The 26,009-nt window shown below is 43.7% G+C and overlaps 13 protein-coding genes across 13 annotated transcripts; 6 read left to right on the top strand and 7 right to left on the bottom strand.

Annotated features, from left to right (window-relative positions):
- Positions 1-105: 105 nt before the first annotated feature.
- On the top strand, positions 106-2,575 carry V2V93DRAFT_365195 (nucleoporin protein Ndc1-Nup). The gene is made up of 7 exons (XM_066909021.1): positions 106-397; positions 460-546; positions 595-754; positions 814-943; positions 1,007-1,167; positions 1,221-1,461; positions 1,520-2,575. The coding sequence occupies exons 1-7, from the start codon at positions 226-228 to the stop codon at positions 2,375-2,377; spliced, it is 1,809 nt and encodes a 602-aa protein (XP_066767303.1). The 5' UTR covers positions 106-225; the 3' UTR covers positions 2,378-2,575.
- Positions 2,404-3,577, bottom strand: V2V93DRAFT_365193 (cytochrome c/c1 heme-lyase). The gene is made up of 3 exons (XM_066909020.1): positions 2,885-3,577; positions 2,745-2,825; positions 2,404-2,687 (listed from the first exon to the last, which is right to left on the bottom strand). Exons 1-3 carry the CDS (start codon positions 3,337-3,339, stop codon positions 2,492-2,494), a joined length of 732 nt encoding a protein of 243 aa, XP_066767302.1. The 5' UTR covers positions 3,340-3,577; the 3' UTR covers positions 2,404-2,491.
- On the top strand, positions 3,483-7,233 carry V2V93DRAFT_365189 (WD40-repeat-containing domain protein). The gene is made up of 10 exons (XM_066909019.1): positions 3,483-3,692; positions 3,750-3,912; positions 3,970-4,692; positions 4,759-4,811; positions 4,873-4,937; positions 4,995-5,304; positions 5,363-5,722; positions 5,778-5,957; positions 6,015-6,189; positions 6,244-7,233. The coding sequence occupies exons 1-10, from the start codon at positions 3,663-3,665 to the stop codon at positions 7,152-7,154; spliced, it is 2,970 nt and encodes a 989-aa protein (XP_066767301.1). The 5' UTR covers positions 3,483-3,662; the 3' UTR covers positions 7,155-7,233.
- On the top strand, positions 7,234-7,953 carry V2V93DRAFT_365187 (uncharacterized protein). Its single transcript, XM_066909018.1, has 2 exons — positions 7,234-7,528; positions 7,586-7,953. The coding sequence occupies exons 1-2, from the start codon at positions 7,391-7,393 to the stop codon at positions 7,778-7,780; spliced, it is 333 nt and encodes a 110-aa protein (XP_066767300.1). The 5' UTR covers positions 7,234-7,390; the 3' UTR covers positions 7,781-7,953.
- Positions 7,898-8,468, bottom strand: V2V93DRAFT_365185 (mitochondrial 54S ribosomal protein bL36m). Its single transcript, XM_066909017.1, has 2 exons — positions 8,219-8,468; positions 7,898-8,146 (listed from the first exon to the last, which is right to left on the bottom strand). Exons 1-2 carry the CDS (start codon positions 8,417-8,419, stop codon positions 8,075-8,077), a joined length of 273 nt encoding a protein of 90 aa, XP_066767299.1. The 5' UTR covers positions 8,420-8,468; the 3' UTR covers positions 7,898-8,074.
- A 94-nt stretch (positions 8,469-8,562) lies between these two features.
- On the bottom strand, positions 8,563-9,989 carry V2V93DRAFT_365184 (transcription initiation factor IIF, beta subunit). Its single transcript, XM_066909016.1, has 4 exons — positions 9,570-9,989; positions 9,251-9,506; positions 8,834-9,192; positions 8,563-8,773 (listed from the first exon to the last, which is right to left on the bottom strand). The coding sequence occupies exons 1-4, from the start codon at positions 9,852-9,854 to the stop codon at positions 8,627-8,629; spliced, it is 1,047 nt and encodes a 348-aa protein (XP_066767298.1). The 5' UTR covers positions 9,855-9,989; the 3' UTR covers positions 8,563-8,626.
- Positions 9,990-10,014: 25 nt separating this feature from the next.
- On the top strand, positions 10,015-11,589 carry V2V93DRAFT_365178 (uncharacterized protein). The gene is made up of 4 exons (XM_066909015.1): positions 10,015-10,258; positions 10,326-10,407; positions 10,457-10,635; positions 10,696-11,589. Exons 1-4 carry the CDS (start codon positions 10,079-10,081, stop codon positions 11,491-11,493), a joined length of 1,239 nt encoding a protein of 412 aa, XP_066767297.1. The 5' UTR covers positions 10,015-10,078; the 3' UTR covers positions 11,494-11,589.
- On the bottom strand, positions 11,412-14,819 carry V2V93DRAFT_365176 (uncharacterized protein). The gene is made up of 4 exons (XM_066909014.1): positions 14,518-14,819; positions 14,394-14,496; positions 11,799-14,372; positions 11,412-11,738 (listed from the first exon to the last, which is right to left on the bottom strand). Exons 1-4 carry the CDS (start codon positions 14,553-14,555, stop codon positions 11,670-11,672), a joined length of 2,784 nt encoding a protein of 927 aa, XP_066767296.1. The 5' UTR covers positions 14,556-14,819; the 3' UTR covers positions 11,412-11,669.
- A 318-nt stretch (positions 14,820-15,137) lies between these two features.
- Positions 15,138-16,634, top strand: V2V93DRAFT_365175 (FAD dependent oxidoreductase). Its single transcript, XM_066909013.1, has 5 exons — positions 15,138-15,313; positions 15,368-15,504; positions 15,562-15,659; positions 15,712-15,816; positions 15,868-16,634. The coding sequence occupies exons 1-5, from the start codon at positions 15,279-15,281 to the stop codon at positions 16,549-16,551; spliced, it is 1,059 nt and encodes a 352-aa protein (XP_066767295.1). The 5' UTR covers positions 15,138-15,278; the 3' UTR covers positions 16,552-16,634.
- V2V93DRAFT_365171 (general substrate transporter) lies at positions 16,574-18,618 on the bottom strand. Its single transcript, XM_066909012.1, has one exon. The coding sequence runs from the start codon at positions 18,422-18,424 to the stop codon at positions 16,760-16,762; it is 1,665 nt and encodes a 554-aa protein (XP_066767294.1). The 5' UTR covers positions 18,425-18,618; the 3' UTR covers positions 16,574-16,759.
- Positions 18,619-19,328: 710 nt separating this feature from the next.
- V2V93DRAFT_365167 (DNA polymerase family B-domain-containing protein) lies at positions 19,329-23,003 on the bottom strand. The gene is made up of 5 exons (XM_066909011.1): positions 22,727-23,003; positions 22,578-22,646; positions 22,440-22,513; positions 22,277-22,387; positions 19,329-22,219 (listed from the first exon to the last, which is right to left on the bottom strand). Exons 1-5 carry the CDS (start codon positions 22,908-22,910, stop codon positions 19,424-19,426), a joined length of 3,234 nt encoding a protein of 1,077 aa, XP_066767293.1. The 5' UTR covers positions 22,911-23,003; the 3' UTR covers positions 19,329-19,423.
- Positions 23,004-23,130: 127 nt separating this feature from the next.
- On the top strand, positions 23,131-24,622 carry V2V93DRAFT_399430 (DHHC palmitoyltransferase-domain-containing protein). Its single transcript, XM_066912561.1, has 2 exons — positions 23,131-23,836; positions 23,893-24,622. The coding sequence occupies exons 1-2, from the start codon at positions 23,216-23,218 to the stop codon at positions 24,391-24,393; spliced, it is 1,122 nt and encodes a 373-aa protein (XP_066767292.1). The 5' UTR covers positions 23,131-23,215; the 3' UTR covers positions 24,394-24,622.
- On the bottom strand, positions 24,519-25,925 carry V2V93DRAFT_365165 (uncharacterized protein). Its single transcript, XM_066909010.1, has 4 exons — positions 25,827-25,925; positions 25,711-25,779; positions 25,265-25,656; positions 24,519-25,208 (listed from the first exon to the last, which is right to left on the bottom strand). Exons 1-4 carry the CDS (start codon positions 25,863-25,865, stop codon positions 24,869-24,871), a joined length of 840 nt encoding a protein of 279 aa, XP_066767291.1. The 5' UTR covers positions 25,866-25,925; the 3' UTR covers positions 24,519-24,868.
- Positions 25,926-26,009: the final 84 nt, after the last annotated feature.

Genomic DNA, 26,009 nt, shown 5'->3' with positions numbered 1-26,009 from the left:
TTTGTTTTGCTCTGCACGCGCGGTCACGTTGTTCTATTTTGGTACTTATAATACTATAGGTTTAGGTCTTTGCGCGTCGTTTTCTTGGTTTTCACGCGTTGAGTTATTGTTTTTCTATTGAAAAAGATTGGCAACGTCATTAATTAGTTTTTCGCCTGTGATATTGCAAATTAGGGATTTTGCAGTGGTATTTGGGTTATTGTAATTGGAATCTGTCTTGCTAGAATGTCTGCAGGACCGCGGTCGCTTCCTCAGACGTCTTCCGGGCGCTCTGATGCGATGCACTACAATTCCATAAGTACAGCGATTTCACAATCTAGATTCAGTTTACTGCACAAGACTTCCTTCATTATTTTATATTTGTTTGGATTTATTCCTACGTGGCTACGTTATGGATGTAAGTAATGAGCTTGTCTAACTCTCACGAACCTGCTGATCCGGCTAACTGTTTGTTAATAGGGATTTGGAATCTATTTCCGTTCAGATCCGGCGTGCTACTATTTGGGCTGTTTGTTCTTAATGTTTTTCGGAAAGCTAGGCTTCATAGTAAGTTGATTAAGGTTTTTGGTGGAGTAGCATACTAAATGATTTCAGTCGATGATCGAACTCCGCCGAGTGCTATGAGCCAGATAATGCAGCGAATTCTCTGTCAGTCTTACATTAAAACGCTGATTGTGTATTCGTTCTCTGCGTTTTTGGTTACCTATTTCTATTGCAAAGATTTTACATCTCTGAATGTATTCCTGCCCAAAAAGTGGGTTTCATCTGTTGTATGAGACTGTCGTGGACTCTAGCTAACCCAGACTTTGGTAGAGCATTCGAACTTTCGCGCCTTAATGAGAAGAGAGTTTCGATGTATGTCCTTACGCTTATCGATGCGGCCATATTTAGCGCTTATTATTGCTGGTTTGATCTTGACAAAATCAGACTTTTACGAGCAAAGGTATCTTTGATGACAAATCCCTTCCTGGCAATAGGTTGCAAGAGTTCTAACAGTTGATCATAGGATGATCCAATGCGAGAAGTTCTTCGGGCAGTGATACCAGCTTTACAACTAGCGGCTGGATTGTCAGTAATCTCAGTTTCTAGTTTTGCAACCGTGGTCTATCCTTTGGTTCGAGGATCATTTTGGCGGTTTGCCTTAGGTATCATTCGATCTTTGACAAGGTACGTTTTGGGACCCTTTTTGGTTACGGGAATAAGTTCTAATTTGGGAGTAGATTCTCGCGAAGCAATGAACTTCATAGGTCAAATGTTATGGCACCTTTTCCTCTACCTCTGCATCATTGGTTTTGCTATTCTTTTCTGATATTTTTCATGTGGAGAATGTCAAACTATATGTTTACAATCTATCTTTGTCGTGGTGCCATTCATCGTGGAAAGCCTTTTAGCTCAAAATCTAGCGATCCAAATGGAACTTTGATAACAGGTTTACGTGCAGACAAGAAACCATTTACAAAAGTAGTATTGCCTGATTACAAGAAATCAAAATTCTTTGCGATGCTAATATTTTTGATAGTTGAATGCCTACCAAGAGCTAAGCTATATTGCTCAAAACGATAGTGTACGACGCAATAATATTTACCGAGATATTGAGAAGCCAACTATTTGGAGTCAGATATGCTCAGAGTGCCTTAGCACTATCGTTGATATGCGGCACCGATTTGACTTGAGTAGAAAACCATCAATGACAAAGACGAAGGCTACTACTGCACACATACAGCCCTCGCCATCAGCGAGTCCAACCCCAATTGCCGTTAAGCCTCGTAAGGATAACATTTTCGTCAGTTCTCGTGCGAGCCCGATAGTCAGCGTAGAGAGCAAGGTCCTTAGAAGCGTGCAGGATCCCCAGGCCGTTCAATCAGCAATGGTTTTAGGATGGTTAGAGCAGTTACAGACTGCAGTCACCACAGCATTCCGCAGACTGGGCATATATAGTGAGGTTTTGGCGGAGAGTCAGTTATCAGTCCCGTTCCGATGGACAATTGAGCGAAAAGTGGCAAGATTAGCTTCTGAAAAAGACTTTTTTGAGGATGCCGTTATGGCGCTCGCTTTTTTTTTAGATTATTCGCTTGCCGAAGATACATATGGCACTGTCCAACACGACATTCCTCGAATTATGAACGAGCTAGAACTCACTATGTCGACATTTGAACGATTTCGTGAAAATCCACCACTTGAACCCAGTGATGTGGCTGCAAAGAGAATTCGGATGGAAACCGGTGGGCCTGTTGAGCTTATAGAGCTAGAGGAGCTGTATAATACTGTTGAGACGGGCTTTGCGATGATCTATCAGCGGTTTGAAGAATATGTTGATGGAATACCATTAACAGCTAATGTGCAGCGTCGATGTTCGTTATATGTTAGCCAATTTTAAAGCGTTGCCATGCTGCAGACAAAATATTATGTTGGAGATTATTCGTATTAATTGCAATGTAGTATTACTATTTACATATGTAACAAACAAAGAAACTGACTTATATCAAATTCATCAGATGAGACCAAAAAACCTTTGGAATCTCATTTTAGCGCCCTCATATGATAGTTTCGGGCGAACGTCAAGATAGAAGCTGGGAATGTTAGGAGTCTGTGGATTCGGCTTGCCAGCGTAGAAATCAATGATGTATTCGATGCGAGTTCCGCATCGGTCAACTACCCAGTCATGTCGATCGAATGGGAGTGAATACCTATTGATTGGAAGTTAGCTTCGGGACTTTCATATGCGGAACTGACTCAAGACATACCCCATCATGGCATTCATTCGAGCTCGGGGGCTTATATTCTTTGCGTCACCGCTGAACGATACCAATTTTGGACCGCCACATCTATCATAAGACACATTAGCAATCACTGTAAATTAGTGATGATATAAGTTGCAACTCACTTTGCTGCCCCCATTGGTATTTCCCACTGCAAAATCTCGCTCCATGCCCGTTCATTCACTGCGTTGTGTATAGGTACAACCACTCTCATATCAGCAGCTTCTGGATCCCAATTTTTCCGTTTCATGGCTTTATAAAACATCTCCTCCGAGGGATACACCCATTTTGATGAACCTCCGACTGTACCACCGTGTGACCCTTCTCCGCCATTGTAAGTACCAAATGCGTCCACTCGAGGGATTGAAGACACTTCTCGTTTCTGATCAAGCTTTGCCTCTGGTAGTTTTTCAGAGCCTCTAGCAGAAGGCGGTACTGGTCTGCTTTGATCGCCGCCCTTTATTTTGGAAAGCCAGGTACTTCGCTGAGTGTGGTCGACAGGACAAGCCGCTGCTCCATCTGACGGCGTATCATGGTTCACTGGACATCCAGGAGAAGAGCTGTTTTCTGTATCGCCCATAGGCAAAATCCAAATAGCAAATATTTCAACAATGTAGTGATCTTTCGCACTGAAAGTTGGATGTCTATCTTGCAAAATTTCTTTCCGTCAACCTCAAAGCTTTTTTTAAGACTGGAGAAGATGAATAACGGATGTGCGGCTGTCGAAGGTGATCAAACTCCCAACGCTCAGATAAATTTATTTTATATGGACTATTAAATGTTTTGACATTTTTTTGGCTCAGAGAACTGTACTATAGAGATATAGAGAAATTGCTATTCTCTAGAAACTTTAATTGAGGTTGAAGTTGATATCTAGCTAAGCCTTTAATAATTCTCGCAGCTATGGTGTACGGTCATGAAGTTGATAAAAAGGTAGGAAACAAATCGGCCGAATATTCGTCATACCAATTCATTAACTCAAATAAACAGAGTCTGGCATTCTATGGTTCTGTGACTTCGCTGGCTTTTGCACCAAAGAATCTACTGCTAGCTGGTCGTGGTTCTGTGCTATCCATCTATGACTGGAATTCTGGGGAATTACTAAAAGACATCAAATTATTCAAACGAAATAAAATCCAGGGCATTGCGGTCGGTATGTTTATAGCATGAGCTTTTTTACTATTCCTCTCTTACAGAAATTTGGGTCTAGGTTTGTCAAAGATTTTACTATGGGGAGCTTATTCATTTGGTATCATCAACATACCCAGTCTCCTTGACAACTTCGAATTCACAGAGCTTGTAATGAAAGATTGGTTGATGGCTGGCCATTGGGGACTTGATAATAGAGCCTACCTAGTCACGGCCCACAATTTGCTACTTCAAATTAGCATAGACTGCAAACAGCTTGAGAAAGTGTTTAGTTGCGGAAATGAATGTAGTTTATACTCTGCTTCTGTCTATTCAACTTCCGATGATATTTACGTTGCTGCTGGTACTGTTTTCGGCTCCATTGATATCTGGTCAGTTAACAAGAGAGAAGTCATCTCAGTTCTTAATGGTCATGAAGGATCCATATTCAATGTGCAATTCTCAAAATGTGGATCAAAGGTAGTCAGTTGCTCTGATGACAGATCTATTCGCGTCTGGGATATAGATAGAGAGACATGTCTTGCTGTAGGATGGGGTCATATGGCAAGAATCTGGCAGCTCAAATTTCTGGAGAATAACATTATCAGTACTGGGGAAGACAACACTGCTCGTGTATGGGAGCTGAAGCAGGGTAAACTTGACTGCGTGCAGACATGGGAAGGCCATACGGGACGAAATGTGTGGTCAATGGCTGTTAATGGGCTCGATGAGACATTAATTGCGACTGGCGGGGCCGATGGGCGGATAAGGATTTGGGATCTTGACGAGAAACCACGGTTCATCGGTAAGTGCATTATTTCTTTTCCTTGATATGGATCAGACGCAGAATAAAACTCATTAATCTATATAGAAAACCGAAGAACCACTGATTTTAAATCTATTGAAACAGCTATCGGAAAGTCCGTAAGTATCCCAAAAATGTAACAACTTCTTTGTTGGATACTTGAGCTGACTATCAAGTAAGTGCGGTAGCGTGAAACAGTTTGCAGCTTTTAATGTTACTAGTTATGCGTTGTCAACGACTGGCGGGTGAGTTCTGTTGCTAACCAATAATCATATCGACTATATTAACACTATTCTGGACAGTTATATTCTGTCTTACGATGCGGTGAATAATTCGTGGGATGAACTCTTTTACAATCAAAGCGTTGTAGGCTTTAGCCTTCTCAAAGGCTGGACAGATAAACCGTACATTGCTGTTGGAGACCGCTTTGGTAGGATTTACATCCTTTCGCAAGAGAGAAACAGTGATGTGCTGGTGCTAGAACCTCCCACCGATAGTTGTAATAAAACAGTTGAAATGGTGACTATTAGTAAAGACAACCGTCTATATTTACTTGTCCAGTATGGCAACTTACAAGCGCCGTGGTCTCTGTTTGTTTTACTGGAGGAAAAAGTAAGGCGACGGAATTAGTGCATTATAATGTTTATTTTTTTTTCTAACTGGTTCTTAGACTGGCCCTGTGTCATTGGCATATGCATCAACGTTAGAGTCGCATGCTACTTTTCCATTTTCTGCAGCGGCTATCAACGATTCTGGTCTTCTAGTGGTTGGATCCAGATTTGGAGCTCTGGCTGTATATGCAATTGCTGACGATGCTAGCTCCAAGAAGAGTGTCGGGTGTTGGCGACGAATAATGTCTGAGGATTGCATAACCAATGTCATCGTCACTCATGAAGAACCAGATTTGACGGACGTGTTAATTACCTCCAGGACCGGAGTGTATTCAGTGTGCAGTGTTGTAGAAGAAGATAAAAAAGTCATATTACAGAAGATACATCTTAACCGCGTTGCCAAGGGTAGCATTGAAGGAGTGAGTTGTCAACTTTCTGTAAGGGTCTGTTCTCTCTTGCTAACTTTTGTTAAAGGCCATATTCATCGGCGGAGATTTGATTCTCTGGGGATTCAAAAATAATTACTTTTTCGTGTGGAATGAGAGTAAGCAGTATGAGATTATGTCTGAGGTTTGCGGCGGTCCCCATCGCTTTTGGCATTTTAGTATTCGCTCTCTGACCAAATTCGCTTTTCTTTATACGAAATCTACAGCAGTATGTTTTCGCTTGTTTTCATTTTTTTTTTGCTGAGCTTGGTCTGATAATTGGTAGTTGTGCTTTGCATCTCCGTATAGTTCTATGTTACAGAAGTACACCACATCGCTACTCCAAGATGGAAGCCACGGTAGGGAAATCAGAGCAATCTCAGCCTCCTCAGCTAAAAACGATCCTGATGCTCTTCTAGTGGCATCGGGATCAGAGGACACGTGCATCAGACTTACAAATGGTATGTAGCCCGTTAATCTCTACCTAGGTCAATTAGTTAACTGACGGTTATTAGTGTATAACGATGGACGAATTGAAACATTGGGCATCTTCAGGAAACACGTATCCGGTATTCAAGAGCTCAAATGGTCTGATGATGGAAAATATCTGTTCTCCAGTTCAGCCAGAGAAGAATTTGTTGTGTGGCAAGTTACAATCAGAAGGAGTATCGTGTATATGTATCCTATTGCTTCGGCCCCGATAGAGTCAGATGTGCCGGATTTGCGGGTTATGGATTTTTTCGCCAAAAAAGTAGAAATTGCGGAAGGAGTTCAGTTTTTCATTGTGACGGTATACTCTGATTCAACGATTAAGGTGTGGCTATTTGATACTACTGAGGCAAAGTTTACGTTGAAATCAGCAGGGAGATATAAGACTTGCTGCATATTTAAAGTGTCGGCTATAATTGACGGAGAAAATATTTTGCTGCTTACCGGAGGTTCTGACGGTTACATAACCTGCTGGAACTTGGGTCCAATTATGGAGTCTGTGTTGACACAGAACCTGGATTGCCTGCCCTTTCCAGAGCAATCCTGGTCAATTCGTGCTCATCAGTCTAGCATTAAGTCAATGGAGATTATGCGTACAGAAAAAGCAATTATTATTTCTGGAGGCGATGACAATAGTGTATCAGTTATAGATGTCAATGGCGCAAGTTGCGCTGAACAACAACAAAAATTGGCAAGCGCTCATGCCTCGACTGTCTCGTCGCTGATGGTTCTTAATGATCACACAATCTTGTCAGCTGCTGTTGATCAGCGAGTCAGATTTTGGAGCTTTGATGAGAGCAGATCTAAATTGATTCTCGAGAGAGACGAATATACTACTGTCTCGGATACTGGTTGTATAAGTTTCGGCTGGGCTGGAGACCGTCGGGTGCTTGTTATAGGTGGAGCCGGACTGGCGATTTGGAATTTAGATATGTAAATACCCACAATCTAATGGATTTCAGATTTTTAATCCGAATATTTAATATAGAGGATATTAGCACTAGCTCACACTCCTGAAGAGGAAAGAAGAGGCGAGGGGTTTGTAGTGTCTGTTCATCATCTGTCGTTAGTAGCCCAGGTATAGCACCATCAACTGGTAGATACTCAAAAGAGTTATTGACCGTCTAGCAACTACTCAAGTACTGTTCTACAGGCGGAAATGTGTGAAAGGATATGAGTCAGAATACTGCTGGTCCATCGTCTGTGGCAGCTGAATCGCGAGCAGGCGTGTATCGATTTATATCTAACCCATTAATTGTTTCTACGAGCGATGGGCGTCAATTCTACGGTACTTTAGTTGCGACTGACAGGGTAGGATTCTTTGGGATTGTATGCTATGATGATTGAAAAACTGATTTAGTATCATAGGATCGTAATTTGATTCTTAGCGAAGCTACTGAACGACTGCCAATTTCATTCGACTCTCGGCGACAAGAACGATTCAGATATGTTGGAATGATCGTGGTTCCAGGAAAACACATTGTACGAGTAGATGTTGAGTCGAGATTGGTTGATTCCAAAGAAAGACAGATACAAACGATTACAAGTTCTGATGTTATATAATGGGATGACACGCGGAACGTGTGGTCACTTGAAGCATTGCTACATCAGTTAATTATCGAAAGGTTGAAGATATCTAATGAGAGTTTTCAAAATGCATTCAAGGATGAAATCAATGGCTTGAAATTGTAAATCCGTATCAATATTATAATACACTTGTCGCTAAAATCTCCAAATATGTACAGCTAATTTATATAGCGCAATCAGCATTCGCCCTCATGCGCTACCAAATCCCCAACTATTATAGATGTAAACATGACTCTACTATCTGTCCTCATCCAAGACCGAAATAATCTATTAACCCTGCCTCTGCTTGTGTCTGGGATGCGACTTGCATCTAATCAAAACTTTTCCCTTACGCCGGACGGTCTAAAGTATGTAAACGTTAGCTACACTTACAAGTCGGGAATTCAAGAGAAAAAAAACAGTAGCAAAACGCACGTAGCAATCAGGGCAGAGCTTCTTTACCGACGAGCGGACTTTGATTCCCCGGGAAGCAGGCTCAGGAGAAGGCAGATTTCGAAAAGCATTAGCAGGACGAAAGCGGGCCTGCATTTGCAACGACCACGACAGGCCCAAGTCCACATTTCTCCGGACTGAGGACAAAGCAATCCGTGAGAAAGAAAATAAATGTGACAACATTATTGCAGGTTGTGACAATCCAATTAGGCAAACCCGGGATGTATATTCGTGAAGCTGCTTGAATAGAGCCGAGACTGAAAAGGTTGAAATCTTGCTTCACCCTAACCCAAAAAATTGAGACTAGAAGTGCCCAACTATATCATTACATTTGGTCATGTTGTTTTATTTAAAAGATTATGGTTATGCTAATATACATCCCAGAAACATTTACTCAGCAGGTGGTTCGGTGCCCGTATCAGGTAACGAAATGCCTTCTCTCCGTCCCTTGTACTCCGGCTTCAGACTATACTTCAATGCATATGGCCCCTTTTTGTTGAGGATAGCAACAGACTCCAGTAGCTCTTTCAAGTAGGCCTGAGCGTTTTAAAATAACGGGTGTTAATAGTAATCTCTGGAAGAAAAGCGAATACGTACCTCTGGCTGTCGCGTCCGTTCACGTAACCCTTTCATACTCCAATAGTCGTATTCCTCAAACAGCTTAAATAGTAAATCGTAAAGCTCGTTTCTAGGTATTCTTGCTGCTTTTCCTTCTTGTGCGCGCTCCTTTTCTCGTTTTTGAGCTTTCATAAACATACTGTTGCTGTGCTTCATACTCGGACCAGCCATGGCGAGTGTAACTCCAGGAATCTCATCCAATAGCGTCACTTGCGCCCTAGGAGCAATATTATTGAATTGTTGCTGCCGCTGCTGGACGAATGAATTGTAGTTCCTGTCGTTTGGGGATACAGTCAAGGAGCAATCGTGAGCAACTGTTCCGGCAATTGACGTTTTTTCTGTAAAAAGTTAGTCAGTAGTCGGATTCATCAAATCAGAATCCGACTCTCGTCATACTTGGTATATTGACTCGGCGATATGGTTGATATCTCTTTCTTTTCGCTTGATAACCTGATTCATGACTTTGGCCACTCCCATTCTTTTCGTTGCCAGTACTAGATTCGTTCGTAGTATGTTCTTTGCCATCACGAAAGCGTGTAAGATTCTCTTCGGAAAATACATAAGTATTTGAAACCTTTTGATTCGTAACTGAAAGCTTATATTCATGCGGTAAATCTTTCATTTCTGGAACGTCTGCTAATATCAATTTGATCTACATCAAAAAATAAAATGTAAATATCAGCTACATGCTCATAAGTAAATGTAGTAAACTCACATCTTTCGGATTATTCAACCTAACGGTACCCAAATCTTGGCCGCTGCTACCCATTTCAATCCAACGATCTCTTAAAAACTTCGGAATCCGAACAAGCCAAACTTTGTTATCAGCCGCTGCCATATCTAGGTCTCCAGAGTCTTCGTAAACATCCTCGTCTTCGTCTCCATTTTCTCCTAGAACAGAAGCAGGACTCAAGTCTTCATCGTCCTCGTAACCACCAACGCTGAACTCATCTTCGTTCTTCACCGGCTCAGGCTTAATCGTAGAGCCACCAGTCGACATATTTAGATGTTCTTTGCCTTTATCGGAGCTAACGAAAATGAAGCTCTGTGGATCAAAGATGCAAAAAGAAGAATATACTTGAGCTGCGTATTGTGGTGATAAGTATAATTTATACTTTCGAGCCCTTAACCACACTCTCCACCCTCTCTTAGCCCCGCCATATTTATAGAATTTTGGATATCGCTTATGATAAAGAAATCTTATGCACAATTAAATATTTTTGAATGAGTGTAACCTTTGTTTTCCCATTACCGACTACGGGCGCGTTTTCGTTTTGCCAGTGTATCAGCTCATCGGAGCATTATCAGCTTCTGGCCGATGCCGATGTCCGACGCGCCCAGCTACGTGACGTGTTGAAACGGGCAAAGCGGAAGAATATTCAGGATATGGTTGAAGTTGTGAAGGTGTGTCTGTATATTTATTTTGCGTTGAGATATTTTCGAAAGCTGACAATATTCTGTGTGGCCCCAGGTCATCGAAGATTATATACCCCACGTCTTTACAATCAAGGACGGCATTGAGTCAGGCTATCTATTGCTTGACAATGAAATTGGTAAATCGATTATTTTACACTTCATCTTCTGACTTCGCTAACTAGTCAGTGACCTCCTGGAGACCGCCATTATCAGGCTCACCAATACATATCATTGAAAATCAACGAATATCGGCTCCAACAATAGATTATGAAGCTTCAATGACCCTACTCGCATACGCCCTGTCGCTACTGGCGCTGGCTGAGGAAATATATCAAGTCGGAACTTCTCAAGAAAAGTGGAAGCAGGTGCGTACTCTTAAGGACCATTTGTCGTTATTGAGCATCAAATAGCTTACACCTTTATAGTCTACTGCTCATTTGACGCTAGCCCGATCAATTCTGATATACCTCTCAACGCATCCCCTCCAAATCGATCCAGCTGCTCCTTTAGATCTTCAGCCTTCTACTCTGTCCCCATTGATCAACATGATCGGTGGCGCTCTTCATCTTCTAGTGATCTATAAATCACTTCCATCACCCGACTCCGCAGAAAAACCACCATCGCCAAGCCTAATGAGCCGAATATCAATATATGCGCTTGAGAAATTCTCCGCAGCATTATCATTACTGCCTCCATCTCTCAAAAACGACAATTTCGAAAATTGGATTCGAGACGCGAAATTGTATTCAACGGCTGTCGCAGAGCGTTTCATGGCTGTTGAGCGTGAATCAAAAGGTGACGTCGGTGCCGCTATTGCTCTTTGTATGGCCGGCCGCGCAGAAATAAAACCCGGTCCTGCGATCTTGAAAAAGTCCTCTCGGTTATCGATGCCCAAACGGTCATCTTCATCAATATCTGCCGATGGTACTTTCTCTGGTGAGTCTCTTGGTGATATCAAAGAGAGTATGAAGCGGCTCCGCTCAGAACTGGAAACGATGGAGAGAGATTATAGAGCCCAGAATGATAGATTGTCTTTTCAGAAAATACCTGACATCAAGGATACTAAGCGTAATTGGCCATCCGGGCGCGAAGTTGTCGCTGTAAAAGGTGAATGGACGCCACCTGCAAGTTTGATAGATTGGGGAGGTACCGGAGAGCATCATGAATCGCCGTCGGCAGTAAGGCAAAGTGTCAGTTACAGTGGGCAGGGTCAATACTACTGAAAGAAAAGAAGATATTTGTATACTAGCATATGAATTTGTGATTGACATTACAATATCACATTTGGAAACTTCAAAAAATTCAAGTCATTACTCCGATATCATTAAATCGTTATATATGTATACTCGTAAAAACATCACAAAAAGTACGGTATGCTTTGGTAGATATGGTATCAGATTTACACAAATTCCTCAATCATCATCTGAACCTCGCCATATTCGTGCGACTCAGCGATCTCCTCGTAGTTCTGTGAAATTATCAGAAAACTGTCTAGTGTATATACAACAAAGACCAAAGTAAAACTTACGCCAACAATATCCTGGCCTTTCACTATGCCCGGTAGTTTGCGCCCCTTAGACTGTCTAGCCCATAGCTTCTTAGCTTTCTCATTCGTCGCGATATCAACTAGCTGGAACTCGATGCCATAGGCTTTAAGAATAGTCTGTAATTTACTCGTGAGCATCATTATATTTCGGCCAAACATGATACCACCAGTGAAAGATGTATAAATGAAAATTGTCTGACTTTCGTCAACGGTAGAAGTAGGCCCAGCAACAGTCTTAGGTGCTGCAACTTCTTTGAGAGGTTCGCGCATAGTACGCGCCGATATAGACGGCTCTGTAGCTACAACAGGTTCTGTAATCGCGGCCTGAGAAGAACCAAGAGCAAAACTCCTCTCGACAACAGGCTCTTTGACTTCCACAACTTCAGCTCCCTCCTGAGCAAGCTCCGGAGATCTATTATTCGCAAGCGATAAAGTAAGAGTTTTTGAGAATTCCTCAATTGGGATTGGTTCAGACTCCGTTTTTGACGAACCGAGTGCAAAGCTTCGTTCAACTACTGGCTCACTGGTTGCCGCCGTCACCGTCGGTTCATCTTTAATAGGAGCTTTAGTTGTAGAGATATCATTCCTGACTGCGGACCCCGACCCCGCAGTAACTGGTATTCCAGCAGTCGAAAGCCCTTTAGATTCAGCAGTGGAAATATCAGCCGGTGCTGCTTCAGCGACAAGAGTGTCTTCGACAACAGGAGTCTCTTCGACAACAGGAGTCTCTTCGACAACAGGAGTCTCTTCGACAACAGGAGTCTCTTCGACAACAGGAGTCTCTTCGACAAAAGGAGTCTCTTCGACAAAAGGAGTCTCTTCGGCAACAGGATTGCCTTCAGTAGGAGGAATCTCTCCTAATTCAATAATTCCTTGTTCAGCCTTATCAGAATCGTCGATATTCGAAGCTTCCTCAGCGGCAGAAGACTCCACGGCAGAAGACTCCACGGCAGTAGACTCAGCGGCAGTTATCTCATCAACAGGTGCATCTGCTGCTTCGGAAATCTCCTTTGGATCAAGGGACTTCTCAGTCGCAGTCGCAGCTGCAGGATCAGCACCAATTGAAGCAGATTCTTCCGCAAAAAATTCAACTGCAGATGTTTCTTTAACGGAAGTAGTCTCTTTCAAAGAAGCAGGTTGTTCGGCACTAGCAACCTCTTCCACATCAGCAGTCTCTTCCAAAGTCGAAGCTTCGTCAACAGAAGCAGCATCCTCTGCAACAAGAGTTGCATCAACCACTGGAATTTCGTCGACCACTGGATTTTCATCAGTCACTGGTGTTTCTTCAGCAATTTCATGTTCATCGGTTGCAGGACTATCCACAACGGAAGTCTCCTCGGCAGACGCAATCTCTTCTGGCTTAGCATATTCAAAATCGGCTGTCTTGCTGGCATTCGGAGTCTCTTCAACTGTAGAGGAGTCCTCAATAATAGGATTCTGCACGGAAACAGACTTGTTGCTAGCTGCGGGATTCTCTTCTGCATCCTCAGTGACAGATGATTTCTCCGCAACCGAAAAAAGAGGAATCTCTCCAGCGGCTGCTATTTTATCTGCTGTAATCGGCTTGTCAGCAGTCAAATTCTTTTCAACTGGGATCTCCTCAGCTGCCGCAATTTCTTCAGCGGCAGAAGAGCCTTTATTATCTTCAGCAGAAGGATTTGTAGAAGATTCAGCCTCATCAGCTTTGCAAGTCTGATCCTTCGAGACAGCACCTTCATTCTTCGCAACAGGGGATGAGTTAGGCAAATACGATTCTTCTGCCACGTAGTCATCTACTTCCTTTTCGAGAGGCTTTACGTCATCCCCCACTATTTCGGTTTTGGCAAATTTCTCAACTATCTCAAAGTCGCCATCCTTCTCCGCAAATGATGATCGGCCGGCATTCTCCAGACTGATACGCGCAGCAAGCTTTGACTCTTCAAGTGTGTCGGAAGCGTACGCCTCTTCTTCATTCGGTGGATCAGCGATCTCGTCTGCGGATGCTAATACGCTTTCAATCACGTCATCCTCGGTCTCAGTCGCAGTGCTGACTTCTAGCTCCTTGAGCGCGGCGTAGTCTGGCTGGCCGAAAGACGACGTGCTGCCGCTGGTGGATGGAAGATGATCATTAGCTGCTGTTGGCTTATCGGGATCAGTCGCGTTTGCAGGAGTAGACTCTGCATTCGTGTTTGCTACCTCAGCAGTCGATCGCTCAGAGACAACGACCATGGCTTCTGTCTCATCAGCAGCAGCATCCGAAGACGCTCCTCCATAGACTGCAGGCTTCTCGAGGTCAAGGACAGATCCATTTGTGCCAATACTAAGAGACTGAGTAAGTCCGCGATTCTCGCCGGATCCAAACTCGCTACTATGCAACGACTCGATTTCAGGTCCGCTACTTCCAGCCGGCAAATCCTCAAAAGTAGAAGCATTCAGCGGAGTTTCCGACCGCGGAAGACCTTCTTCGTTCCCATCATCTTGGTTATTGGTGATGTTCATATCCGCCATATGTGCCTCGATCAAATCAATCAATTCATATCCATCGTAATCCTCTTCGCCATCATCCACAGTCTCAGACTCTTGTGATGGCGTAGACACGTGTTCGAAAGAACCTGATTGAGCGACTGAAGCACGCCAAGATGGTACTGCTGATTGCTTCTGTGCTACAACAATTCTATCGCTGTCTGTGTTGTTATTCTCACTAATCTTGTCTAATTCCGACAATATTGAGTCAGCAAGTGATTCTGTCGATAATTCCATTTTCTGAATATCTTTAATATGATAGTCTGACGCGCTAATGCGACTGTTGCGCGTGTGGTAATGGAATTGGTAAACACCTGGATGCTGAATCTACTATCTAGATATGTCCCCGGCCGAGACTTTTAGCAGCTCTCAAGTTTTTCGAAAAAAGGAGAGTATCAGAAAACGTAATATCCAGCACTTTCTGACAGTAAACTTGATTGCACCAGTACTGCTTAAGCTGTGAACAATAAGGTGAAGAAGATGTGAATGGGGAAATTATGCAGATCTCGCGTTAGTTATCTAGGGCGCGCGCCGCGTTGTCTGCGTGATCACAGCGCGTAGTAGCTCACTAACGGTTGTGAATAGAATGGAGAAGCAATTGGTTTGTATTGGAGCAATTGGTTTAGCGTATGTTGCTTTATGTTTGTAAATTACAACTCATGACGATACATATACGATTACTGAGTTAATGAAATGTGCATTAATCAAATACAATAAAAGTATGCCAATTGACGTGAACCGTCTAGTTATCCTATACCCACTAAATCCTCTTAATAAAACTGCAAAAAGGGAATTGATTGAATATAAATTAGCCACAGCCGAAATGAATCATTGAACCTTTTGAACAGTCCGTCAATCAAGCCGCAAAACTTGTAAATCCCCTATCTAAAACTAAATGAACTGAGTAGGGTTCAGTGTTGATATATCGTCCATACGCCGCCGAGATAATCTTGGAACGCAATGTCCTCGCCTAAACCAAAGATCGTAGTGCTCGGGTACGCGTCAGATTCGCATTGTGTATACTTCAGCTAACAATAATCCCTGTTTAGTGCCGGTGTAGCTGGTCTGACTACGGCTCTTGAACTCGCCCGCACGGGGCTATATGATGTGTCAGTAATTGGAAAGTACTTGCCCGGTGACTACGATATAGAGTACACTAGTCCATGGGCGGGTGCTAATTGGATGAGTATGTTTTGAAGTATAAAATATTAAAATAGCATTACTTCTACAATTAACAATATAGGCTTCGTGAAGGATGACGAGCAGTTGAAGACCTACGATCGGATGACTTTCGAGGAATTTACCAGACTCGTCAAGGAACAGCCAGAAGCTGGGATTTGGGTATGTATAGTGTGCTTTTACTGTTTTGTGCAATTATTAATAAAATGAGCAGTCCCAGAAATGCATTCAGTATGTACGAGAGGAAGATCTAGAAAAAACTAGTCTTCTTGGTGGTCTCTTGGATCCTCGTCCTTGGTTTGCAGATCTGACTCCCAATGTAGGTATTTTTTTTCACTCGTTAATTTAATTACTTCTGATGATAATCTAGTTCAAACGACTGAGCAAAGATGAGTTACCACAAGAGTATTCGCGAGGAATCTCTTACGATTCGTTTTGTATAAATCTTCAAATCTACCTCCCCTGGCTTGTATCTCAACTTTTAAAATTAGGAGTATCTGTGCGCTCCCGCACAGTCTCGCACATATCGGAAGCCTTCAAATCCCACGCCTCAGGTGTGCCTGTACAGGCAGTAATCAATTGTACGGGGTTGATGGCGAGCAAATTGGGTGGGGTCATGGACGAGAAAGTTATTCCTGGCCGCGGGCAGACGGTGCTTGTGCGGAACCATGCACCGGCAATGTATAGTGTCTCCGGAACCTCGGATGCAGACGATGAAATGACATACATCATGTCGCGCCCCGGCGGCGGCACTATCCTAGGTGGTTGCTATCAATTGGGAAATTGGAACGGCGTGCCGGATCCTAATATGGCGCAGCGAATCATCAAGCGGTGCTTGCAGATCTGCCCACAACTAGAGGATGAGGGTAAATTAGACATCATTAAACACAATGTAGGTTTACGCCCTTCGCGAATTGGTGGACCTCGAGTTGAGAAAGAAAAGTTTGAGGACGGGTGGGTGGTGCATAACTACGGTGCCGGCGGCGCTGGATATCAGTCTTCGTACGGAATGGCTGCTCATGTTGTGCAACTAGTAGCAGAAGCATTGTTATAGAGTATTTTTTCTTTTTTTTTTATTCAATTAATTTTTATTAGAATAAATTACACCATGACACCCAGCATGTCATTAGACATTAATATCTCACACGATCTGTATCTACATTTATTTCACGTCCTCTACTTCCTCTCTCAAATGGACATTTTCACATTTTTTTAACCATTTTATCTCTGATATAAGCCATCGCCCGTTCTCCTTACTATTGTTATAACTGCTTCTCGACTGCTGAATCGGCATAAGCAACATGCTCCGCCTCAACAATCTCGACTCCCTCTTTTTTTGCCCACGCAGCAATATGCTTTTGTCGCTGCTCGCGCGACATGGCTTGACTCTTCTTGATACCAAATCCGCTCTTCAAAAATCCTTGTATATCTTCGAGCGTAAGGTATGCAGTCTCAGGGTACATTAGAAACACACCTAGCCAACCAAGCATACAGAGACCTGCAAAAAGACCGAAAGTTCCCGATGGCGTGATATTCTTCATCATTGTAAGATATGTCGACGAAATAGTAAGGTTACCAGCCCAGTTTGTAGCGGTCGCAAGCGAAGTTCCGAGACCGCGGACCTGCATAGAGAAAAGTTCTGACTGCTGCCATGGCACATTACCAATTCCAGAGGCGTAGAAAGCCACATAGCACATCATAAAGAGCAGAATGACAATGGCCCACGGATCCGCTCCGGTGGCATCTGAAGGGAGGTAGTGGAATGCGATTGCGGCGACAACAAGCGAAATAGCCATGCCAGGAATGGTGCATAGGAGGATACGTCTTCTTCCGACTCGGTCGATGAGGATAAAGGCAAGGATAGTAAACACCATGTTTGTGCCTGCGACAATGAGCGAGACTGCTGTCGAGTGATCGAAACCAACAACAGCGAAAAGACTCGAGGAAAAGTACATGAGTGAGTTGAATCCGCTAAATTGCTGGATGCCCTGTAACATACAAGCGATAATAACAGCGCGCATATTCTCGGGAACGAGTAAAAGTTGTCTAAGCGAGTAACGGAACCGCTGGATCTTGGTCCATTCGGGATGCTGATCGTTGTTGTAAATTTCAAGCAGCTTGACTTTCTTCTCCACGAGGCTCTCAGAGACAATTTGGTGGCGAGGCGAGTACACCCAGCGAATAACGCGCTTAGCTTCATCGATGCGTCCACGACTGACAAGAAATCGCGGAGTCTCGGGCATGAAAATAAACATAACCATCTGTACAGTAGCCGGCACAATACTGAGTCCGACAAGCACGCGCCAGCCATTACCTACGTCCTCGAGACCTGCTCCGATGGCGTAAGCAATAACCTGCCCGCCGGTGATGGCGAGCACGTTGAGAATGACAAGACGGCCCCGAAATCGCGAAGGTGCCATTTCGGAAATGTAGAGAGGAGCAATGAGGGACGCAATGCCGACTCCCCAACCCATGACGAAACGTCCAGCAATCATAGTCCAGACAGTGTGCGCCGCGGCTTGAATGATAGCGCCAACAATAAAAAGTGTGTTGGCGCCGAGAGTGACCCACTTGCGACCAAGAACATCTGCAAGCGTACCAGCGATAATGCCACCTAACAGCGCTCCAAGTGACGTGGCCGAGGTGATGAAGGACTCGTCGCCGTCAGAAAGCTCGTGACCGAGGTCAATGCCGATGGAGGTGAGCGCACCAGAAATATAGCCGGTATCATATCCAAAAAGGAAACCAGAGAAAGATACAAGGATAGTAAGAAGGAAGACGAATGGATTTGGTCTACCGGACTCGATATCTACGCCAGCAGCAACCTCGTGATCAACAGCGCTCTGGTCAAAATTCTCGGAGCTGCTTTTTGAAGACGAGAATTGCTGCGACGCAGTCTTGCTCTCGAGTTCGAGTTCGGCAGTCATGGAGTAAGGATGTCTGAGATATGCTGGGGAGTGGTCGATACGAAAGAGACGAGAAGAACGTAAAAGAAAGAAGAAAGGGGTGGAACTACGGCTGTGGGGAAGTTCTCGCGAACAGCAAAACCAGATAAGAGTTTTCGCAGTTTCTGTGCTGGTACATTTTGCACCACGGCTGGGGGAGAAGAGAAGAAGTGCATGTATCCCCATAATACTACAATGCCGGCGGATACTGAGCCGCATCCACCGGTCCACCGGAGTTGCGTGCGTCGAATGTATGCAAGACCGGATGCTGCTTTTGTAGAGGAATAGAATTGAATTACGTGTACAACAATTAGTGCTCTTTTCATTTTATTGCTGAGAAATTCCCTTACGGTGTGATGGGGACTGACAGATAAGCCAGGGGCTGCTGAAACAATGTTGGAACTATATTTCCAGTTGACACTAGAGCGACGCAGGAGCTTCAGCTATTATTTAAGGTCGGATATATCTGTAAGAAAACATACGGTAGGCCGGCCAAGCTTCTGTGTTAAAATTTCCTTGTCTGCTTCTTATTCACCCAAATATCCGTCAAATGCTAACTCAGAATGCCAATAAACAATTTAATCGGTGAACTTGCATTCTGATTGGTCGACCCACCCTGTCTGCCCGAGAACTCTTCTTGCTCTGGAGAAGAAACAGTTTCCACACTGTGAGATAGGCAAAATTCTCACCGAAAAATTAGCAGATTGTAAATCTCGAGCAGCACTTATAAATACTCTAAAATTCAGCTACTTTTGCTTTGGCTGTGGCTCTGATAGAAAGGGCATATTTACTTTTTCATATCCCGCGCCTTACCATTTCGGGCGTCGTTTCCGCAGACAGTTTCGTGCGAAGGCCTGCCTCCTTTCGGGTGGCTTACTCTGTTGGTACCGCTCTTATGGATTGCTCTACACCTGGCGGAGTTTTCTTAACATCTAGTTTTACTCTTCAGCTAGAATCTATATGATTAAATATACACAGTAACTACCACTCCGTGTTATCAAACCGAGCAAGCTGCGTCGTCGCATCCTGCACATCCTTCTGACTCTTTTTGCGCATATAAAATATTGCGCAGTCCTTACTCGAACAAATCACATCTTGGTGTAAACCTCCTTGGCATCGCTGACACTGTGTCCACAGTCTCGCAAACTTCGTCTCTAGCACGTTGACGTTGTCAATCTGCTTGCGATACAACTCTGGTGCTCGTGATAGGCAGTTCTTGCATAACGCTCCTTTAGCGTATACACCGCTAAGCGGCGTTCGACAGCCCATGCACACCTCAGTCTTGACCGCAAACTTCATTAAGCCTCCTACTGTCGGCGCCGCGACAGAGATTGTGCGCGTATGCGAGCCATTCAATAAGCTATTTGTTTGGCGCGTGCCCAGAATTGGCTCGAAAATTCGCTTGAGCGGGTTCGCGAGCTGATTTTCGAGATAGTACTTTGTGTCAAGTGGGATATTATTTTCAAGCACGTAAAGCGGGTCCTCTGAGCGCTCGTAATTTTTGTCATTTTTTGCACCTTTGATAATCACATACGCAACTCGATCTCCCAGAGTCGGCGCAGATCCAGCATCACGCTTTCGCATTCGCTCAGCTAATTCCACATGTGCTTGTTTAGCCGCGTAGTCGGCCTTAGCAAGTGCTTTTGTAATCACCAGTAGCGACAGATCGATCTTGTTTAGCAGCAAGTCTGATATCATTCTCTTGACAAACTCTTGTGCGCCACTCACGTCGCGATCATGTAGAATCTTCTGTAGCACAGTCTCGATAACAGTCTGCACCAGTCGGCAGTTGTCTCGTCGCACTGTCTCAATACCTTTTGTATCCATCTTGTCTGGTTTATCGGGCTTTGTCCAGTACATACCCGCATATCGCTTCTTGTTAATCAATAAATATGGATAATATACTTTTTCAAACTCAAGCTTGATCGGATTAGGAAACTCTTGAGAAACCCTGTCCGCTGCAATCTGTCCGAGTCGCATACACTCCTTCAAATCATCTGGTCCAAACTTAATCATAACCGAATCCGTATCTCCGTATATAACCTGTGCATTATGTGAATTTCCATGCTCAATGTTATAATTATTCTCCACAAATGACTTTGTCTGTTCAATCATCTCTCGACCGTACGCAGTAACAGAAGATGAAATCGCAAGACATGGAAGTTTGCCAATGGTCGCACCGGTAAATCCATACACTGAATTCGCAGAAATCTTCAACGCAAGCTGTCGTCCATCCAGCACAGCCTTCTTAAACGGATCAGCCTCTTTCTTCAAATCCGCTTTGGCGCGCTTACGCGCTCCTAGAAGTTCCTCAAGAATCACAGGCAAGACACCTTTTCTCACACTCGACTTAACAAAATAATCTCCATTGGGAGTTCGTTCGTAGTCGCGGTCTAACTCAAGTCCACTACCAGCACGTTTCAAATACTCGGGCGTAAGCAACGTCGTGTAGCACAGGTTATGCGCCATCATGATACTGGGATACAAACTCGAAAAGTCAAGGGTTGCAATAGGTACATCGTAGTATCCACGAACGGGCTCAATAACCGTAGCTCCTTCATATTGCTCATCAGATGACCCTTCCTGATGCATATTCGGCACCACAAGGCTTAATTGTAGCGCTTTACGAAACAGTTGAGAGACAACTTTAATCTGCTGCCCTCTCGTTAAGAGAAAACTAAAAGGTACGCCAGTCACACGCGCCATCTCAGTATAATTAATCAGAGCCATCAATTTTTCCATAAGTCGGATAGGCAAATACGCATCCTTGAGACAATACACCGCCAAACGTCGTCGCGACTCAGCCCCACCATTCTGTAAATCTGTAATAATAGAATGATGCACGTCTTCTTTTTGCTCATTCAGAAAATGCGCGCTGACAGCGTTGAGAGTGTAGCTCCGTAATTTGTAATCACGCTGTACAAGTTGGAGCATGTCGAACTGTAGTCGTCCGTCAATGTTGATTACCTTTGATTCACGAGTGCCATATGCCTTTGATGAAAATGTCGAGTCCTTCATATCCTGTCTCACATTCGACAATCTGCCAAAAAAAGGGAAATCGCTAACTTTTAACGCAGCGGCACGATCGAGTAAGTACGGTAAATCAAAATTGACGATATTGTAACCGATAATTACATCCGGATCTGCTTCCCTAACAAAATCGCGCCATCCAAGCAGCATCTCCTGTTCGGTTCTATTTTCAATGACTTGCGATCCAACAATTGGTGAGCAGGTATTTAGCGTAAACACGTTACGCACAAAAGGTTTACTGTCACCGTGTCGTGATATAACATTTGCAATCTGAATAACGGGATCGACATCGGGTTCAGGAAAGATTCCTTTACGACCCGCACATTCAATATCAAAACTCAGGATTCGTAAAGGTGCCATCTTAAGCCATTCTCCTTCTGAGGGATGCGCAACTATTTTATCGAACGGGATCTGCACTTCAAGTTGACAGGAAGATATTTTTTGAATATCAGGTGTTACACTGTATTTTCCTTCAGGAAGAGTAACCCACGACATTCCCGAGAGTTTGGTATCAATCATTGCACGAAGCACATACTGGATATTATCATAAGTAGTCTCGAGCGCAAAACCCACCGATCCATCGCGCCATTCCACCTGTCCGCGCTCAAAACCACTGCGCACTCGGTTAATAAGTCGTGGATCATTGACGGTGATTTTGAGAAATGCGCTGGCAGATTCACCGAGATAATACATTATGCTCCAACGACTGACTATCTCAATACTATAGATCGCGCCTGGAAATAGGTTCTAAACAAAATTGTTGTCAGTAAAGTGATATCTCAAAAATAGACAGTGATAACTTGCATTTAGATAGTCATCCAGACTATTAACGTGGTACTGCTCAAATCCGTATGGCGCTTGCACATAAAAGTAATGATAAAATCCAGTCATGTTACACATAATCGAGTGCCCTTCCTGTATAAACTGGTAAGTCTCTAACGTCACAAGTAAAAATTGAATAACGAACCTCAGTCACACCAAATAGACGAACGACAGGGTGTCCGTCATACATTGATTCTTCAGCGTCGATCTGTTGGAATACTGCAGTAAACCGCATTAGCACTCTCGAATACAAACCGTCATTCGATAAAAAAGACACACTCACCAATCGGCGTAGTCTTTGGATCGAAGTTTTTTAGAGAGGGCCGCGCCCATTTCTGATCACTCTCAGCAGCTATAATATCGGATTCTCAATCAGTAATTCATACGTGTAACGCGTCTAATCAAGCTCTCGAAAGCCAATGGACAACATACACCCACTAATATCCTCCTCAAATTTTGTTAAATCTTCTTCAAAGCTACTGGGTTTGACCTGCTTTAACGCGCCCGCATATTTGACGCGCTTGATGTCGCCTGCGGACTGCGACGCTGCCGAATGGGGGATATTCGTAAAGTCCGTCAGCGGTGTACCTCTCTTAACTGCTGATGCTGCTGTCATTATCGCACTATTCTCAGTGCAGTATATGCTCACCGAAGTACGGTGCTGCTTATTGATGGGGTAAATGGCGAGTCAGAAGAATGTAATGAAGCTAGACGCGCGGGGAACCAAGTGAACGCGGGAGTGACGCGACTTGGTGAGCTACGTGCTATGCGAGGGCTTTGTACTGAAGCCGCTTCTGGGTTCGGTCGGCATGCTCACAATATTGATGTCACCGATTATCAGACTTACAACTACATTCATTCTTTAATCTTTTCCTTTTTTTTATTAGTTTGTTCGAAGTTGTAGATACAGTGGAATAAAGAATGCGCCCTCGCTCTCGACAGTCAAATCACAGCGGCGGCGCCTGCTCGGCAGAAAAGTGGAACAGGTTTTGCTGTGCTTTATCAACTGCTTTTCCAAGAGTGTTTGTCAACGCACTAGTGACCTGGGTATTTTACGTTTTAGTGATCGATATCGGATTGATTCATATGAATGGCTGTGCTTCGTTTATAACCGTTGCGCTGGGAACTCTGATATACGCCATGTGTGTGCTTTGTTATTATTGTATTGTCCATTTTGGAGCTCGAGGACCTCCACGACTAGCTGTCGATGATGATTTAGAAGCGAGCAGTTCAACATCAGCATCAGATCTGGAAGCTGGAATGCAGTCGTTACTGTCTCATGGTGTTCTGGCTAAAGAGAACGGCCAGCGACGGTTTTGCTCGAAATGCAAGTGCTGGAAACCCGATCGGACGCATCATTGCAGTACATGTCAGACCTGTGTATTAAAAATGGATCATCACTGTCCGTGGTTTTCAATATGTATCGGATTTGACAACCACAAGTTTTTTATTCTATTTCTGTTTTATGTTGTGTTGCTTTGTGGGGTGTCGTTTGTGGCCTCCGGAGCTGTTCTACTGGAATGGCTTGACACTATTGACTCTGTAAGTTTGCTTTGTCTCACTCAAAAGGGTGTTTTTCTGACCACATTCAATTATAGGCCAAAGATTATATATCACTGAACTGGGTCTTTCTTTTCGTTCTCTCTATTGTTTTTGGTATCTCAGTCGCAATCTTCTTAGCATGCCAATTGTACCTCCTCTTCTGCAACAAGACCACAATCGAAGCAATGGAGCCCCAGCGCTATAAATCTGCTGTTCCTTCTGCATCATTTAGATACACTGAAGCTCCATCCTCGAAAACAGTGGGTAATGTTTTTGATCTTGGCTGGCGTGCAAATTTCCGACAGGCTATGGGCGATGATCCTTTACTATGGTTAATCCCTGTTCGCACGGCTAAGGGTAGCGGTATGGCATTTCCTACAAACCCTGTAACATTGAATCAGATTCGGAGGCAAGCGGAGCAAGAATCGCAGCTGCTGGGAAATTTACAGGGGTATCTTAATCGAAATTCGTCAGAGAGAAATCGTACTAGCGTCGCTACTGCGTCGGATGATGACGAGTATCTGGGACGTGTCAGTGTCGAGTTTCGACCATCTTGAGAAGAGGCAGCGGGGTAACTGATTGGGTGTGTAATTTACTTTTCTTAATTTTTGTGTTTTTTGGTGTTTGGCGTGGCTGCATGCTGCATGTATAATTATTTATGCTTAAAGAGTCGCGAGCTGAATAAGAATGGTGGCGTTCCAAGATGGCAATACTGTAAACATACAAAGAATAATAGTAGACATACAAAGAATAATAGTAGCCTTAGCGGCGAATGGATTGTTGCAACACAGCGTAAAGTACACGATAGACCTGCTGGATTCGTGTCATCTAATCAGGACAGTTGAAAAGGAAGCTGACTTCCTTCCTCCCTGCGCTCGTTCATCGAAAAATTTATGCCAATCATCAAATCCTTTTAGCCCCCGTTTTCTGAATTCAATGGCACAACAATATGAGATGCTGTTGACTGATGGTAAATGGTATTACAGTTGCACAATATCATAATCTAAAATCATGTATACGCAGTCTTTACACCTACTTCTTCGACAATTCCTTGACGACCGGCACATCCTCATACTGCTGAGCATACTCGTATCGCGCAATCTCAAACGTTTCTCTAACTCTGACATAACTAATTCCACCTGCGCGGCCAACGGGTTTCAGCTTATCAAGCGAAAGAGTGTTATTCTCATTCAAAATATCTTCTCGAGCGTGCATACACACGCCTTGTAGAATACATACGCGCGAAATAATCTGGCCTGGTGTACGCGCAGATTCAATTTCAAGTGTATTTACTAGTTTTACTTCGATGTTAAATGCAGATTCCGCTATACAGCTTGGTTTCACAATATTAGAAGGCTCTTTATGAAGACCACTAATGAGGAGCTGTCAGCATGAACGTAAAAATCAGCGAAGAAAGATAAGACATACCTCAATTCCCATTCTGAGATTTCAGGAGGTGATGTGATACTGGTGTAGTTTGCAGCGTCGATGAACCATTCACTGATAACATTCAGAACCGCCTCTTTCGTCTCTAGCAGGTTACTTAGTGTGTCCTTCATTCCTCCCGAGATTGAGAGAACAAACGTCGGAGGATCATTTGATACTACTTCAAAGTAACTAAAAGGCGCCAAGTTCTCGCGCGTGCCATCAGCAGAAATAGTGGATATAAATGCAATTGGACGAGGTACAATTGCCGAAATAAGGAGTTTGTAAGTATCGATACCGGAGTCGGTCGAAGATGGATCGATAATGACTTTTTTGTGTTTTGACCATTCGTCGTCTGTTGCTCCGTCGCCAGGCTGCCAATCGGGTTTGGGTGTCTTCATAAACTTAGAAAAAAAGCAGCTCCAAATAGACAATCAATAAATACGCACTCTGGTCACGATGAGTGGTTTTTTGGTATCGAACTCCGGTCTACTGGCCTCGTTCGCCACATAGCGAGCCTATAATCGTCAATTAGAGCACATTATCAAGAACTTAGATAACATACCACATTGGCTCTTCCAGATTCAAGGGCGTTGAAAGACATATTGAAAGTCTACAAAATGATTGCCAGTCAAAGGCTGCAGAAATTTTCTTTATATGATTGATTTATGAATTAATTAATCATATTCTTATCGAGCGTTAGCTTACAATGCAAAATTCGGTGCGGCTCATGCGCGTTCCCAATATT

This window comes from Kockiozyma suomiensis, assembly GCF_038497685.1.
Source record: "Kockiozyma suomiensis strain NRRL Y-17356 unplaced genomic scaffold V2V93scaffold_3, whole genome shotgun sequence".
NCBI classification, from domain to species: Eukaryota; Fungi; Ascomycota; class Lipomycetes; order Lipomycetales; family Lipomycetaceae; genus Kockiozyma; species Kockiozyma suomiensis.
This window is presented reverse-complemented; position numbering and strand designations above follow the sequence as displayed.